Here is a 1802-nt window from a genome sequence, read left to right as displayed (position 1 = left end):
ATTTATTAAATTTCAAATATCTCTAGAACGATTTAGGTGCAATCTCAGGAAAAGTCTGTGACTCGGTGACGCCACCTAGCGGTTATTTTTTTGTTCTAAATTTTATGTCTACTAAGCAGAACGTAGATATTTTTTTTCTTTAAGTTAGAGACTTAAAAACCTCAACTTTTCTTAAAATTCTTTAAGATAAACGGTTTTAAACACGTTTTACTTAATATACAGCATGATTAAGTAAAATTTACGTGAAATTTCGTTTTAAACTTTAAATACAAAATAAGTTGAACATAAAATGTCATCAAAAGATGACATAAAAGTATTTTCTGAAAATACTTTTATGTCATCTTTTGACGTCAAAAGTTTGTTCACCAATGTTCCTTTAAATGAGATAATTGAAATCAGTGTGGAAAAGTTATATGAAATTGATAAACCTTTACTTAGAAAAGAAAGTTTCATTCAGCTTATGAAAATAGTAACGAATGAAGTCGAGTTCAGTTTCAATAACATAATGTTCTGTCAAATTGATGGAGTTGCAATGAGATCCCCTCTAAGTCCGACATTAGCAAATATCCTAATGGAATATATTGAGTATAAAGTGATACCCAAATTTATAACTAAGCACCCAAACACCAAATATATGAGGTACGTTGATGACTGTTTCATAATAACAACCAGTGAAGAAGAAAACAATCTTTTATTCCTAGAACTAAACAAAGCACATCAATCCATTAATTTTACCAAAGAATCTGAAACAAGTAACCAATTAGCTTTTCTTGATGTTCTGATTGTTAAGAAAGATAGAACTAAAAGTGTACAGAAAACCTACCTTCAACAACAACTACTTAAACTTCCAATCATTTTGTAGTAAACGTAGAAAAATTGGTTTGATTAAGACTCTATACAGTAGAGCACAAAAAATCTGCTACCAGAATACTTATCCGATGAAGTTAACAATATAAAGTCAATTCTTAAACTCAATGGTTATCACGAAATGCTGGTAAACCGAGTAATTAAGTCACAATCTACCAATTCAAATATAGCCAAACCTTATGGACCGGATAAATGCCCAATTTTGTTAAAACTTTCATATATTGGTGTCGAATCGAAACTAATTGAGAAGAAAATCGTGGATATAACAAGTAAAACATATCATGCGGTAAATCCTAGGGTTCTGTTTATGTCAAAACCAATACTTCAACGTTCGGGAAAAGACATAATGACACCTCAAGAAAAGAGTCTTGTAGTTTACAAGTTTAAATGCTGCTGTGACAGCAGCTACATTGGTCAAACTTTTCGACACCTCACAACTAGAATAAAGGAACATGTTCCCAAATGTATCACTTCGTATATTAAAGATAAAAAATACGAAAAGAGTATTGCAGTCGAAAATGCAATAAAAAAATCTGCGATAGCAGAACACCTTCTGAATAATCCAAGTTGTGGAAAAAAGTTTTCATTATCTAATTTCAGTGTAATGCGGCAATGTTCAAATACATCGGAATTAATCAGACTTGAAGCCATTTTAATACACTTAAACAAGCCAAATTTATGCAAAAAGAAAGAATTTGATTACACCCTAGCCTTATTTAGTTAAGACCACTTTATGTTGATTTTTAAAGCTTTGTTGATTACATTTATGTTTACTTAATTGATCAGTTAATTAGTTTGTAAAAAAAAAATATTATTTTGTATATATACGTGTTGTGTTTTATTTTATTGTTTCAATTGTAGTTTCCCTGAAAAGAACTTGACGAAATATATTGGAATGAAAATAATTTATTTAAACATACTTTTTTTAACTTTCT

General features: G+C 29.6%; 2 protein-coding genes across 2 annotated transcripts; both read left to right on the top strand.

Annotated features, from left to right (window-relative positions):
• Nucleotides 1-334: 334 nt before the first annotated feature.
• On the top strand, nt 335-862 carry LOC145834302 (uncharacterized). Its single transcript, XM_082941702.1, has one exon. It carries the CDS (start codon nt 335-337, stop codon nt 860-862), a length of 528 nt encoding a protein of 175 aa, XP_082797828.1.
• A 126-nt stretch (nt 863-988) lies between these two features.
• On the top strand, nt 989-1591 carry LOC145834292 (uncharacterized). Its single transcript, XM_082941691.1, has one exon. The coding sequence runs from the start codon at nt 989-991 to the stop codon at nt 1589-1591; it is 603 nt and encodes a 200-aa protein (XP_082797817.1).
• Nucleotides 1592-1802: the final 211 nt, after the last annotated feature.

Source organism: Thalia democratica, chromosome 1 (genome assembly GCF_965202585.1).
Source record: "Thalia democratica chromosome 1, ktThaDemo2.hap1.1, whole genome shotgun sequence".
NCBI classification, from domain to species: domain Eukaryota; kingdom Metazoa; phylum Chordata; class Thaliacea; order Salpida; family Salpidae; genus Thalia; species Thalia democratica.
This window is presented reverse-complemented; position numbering and strand designations above follow the sequence as displayed.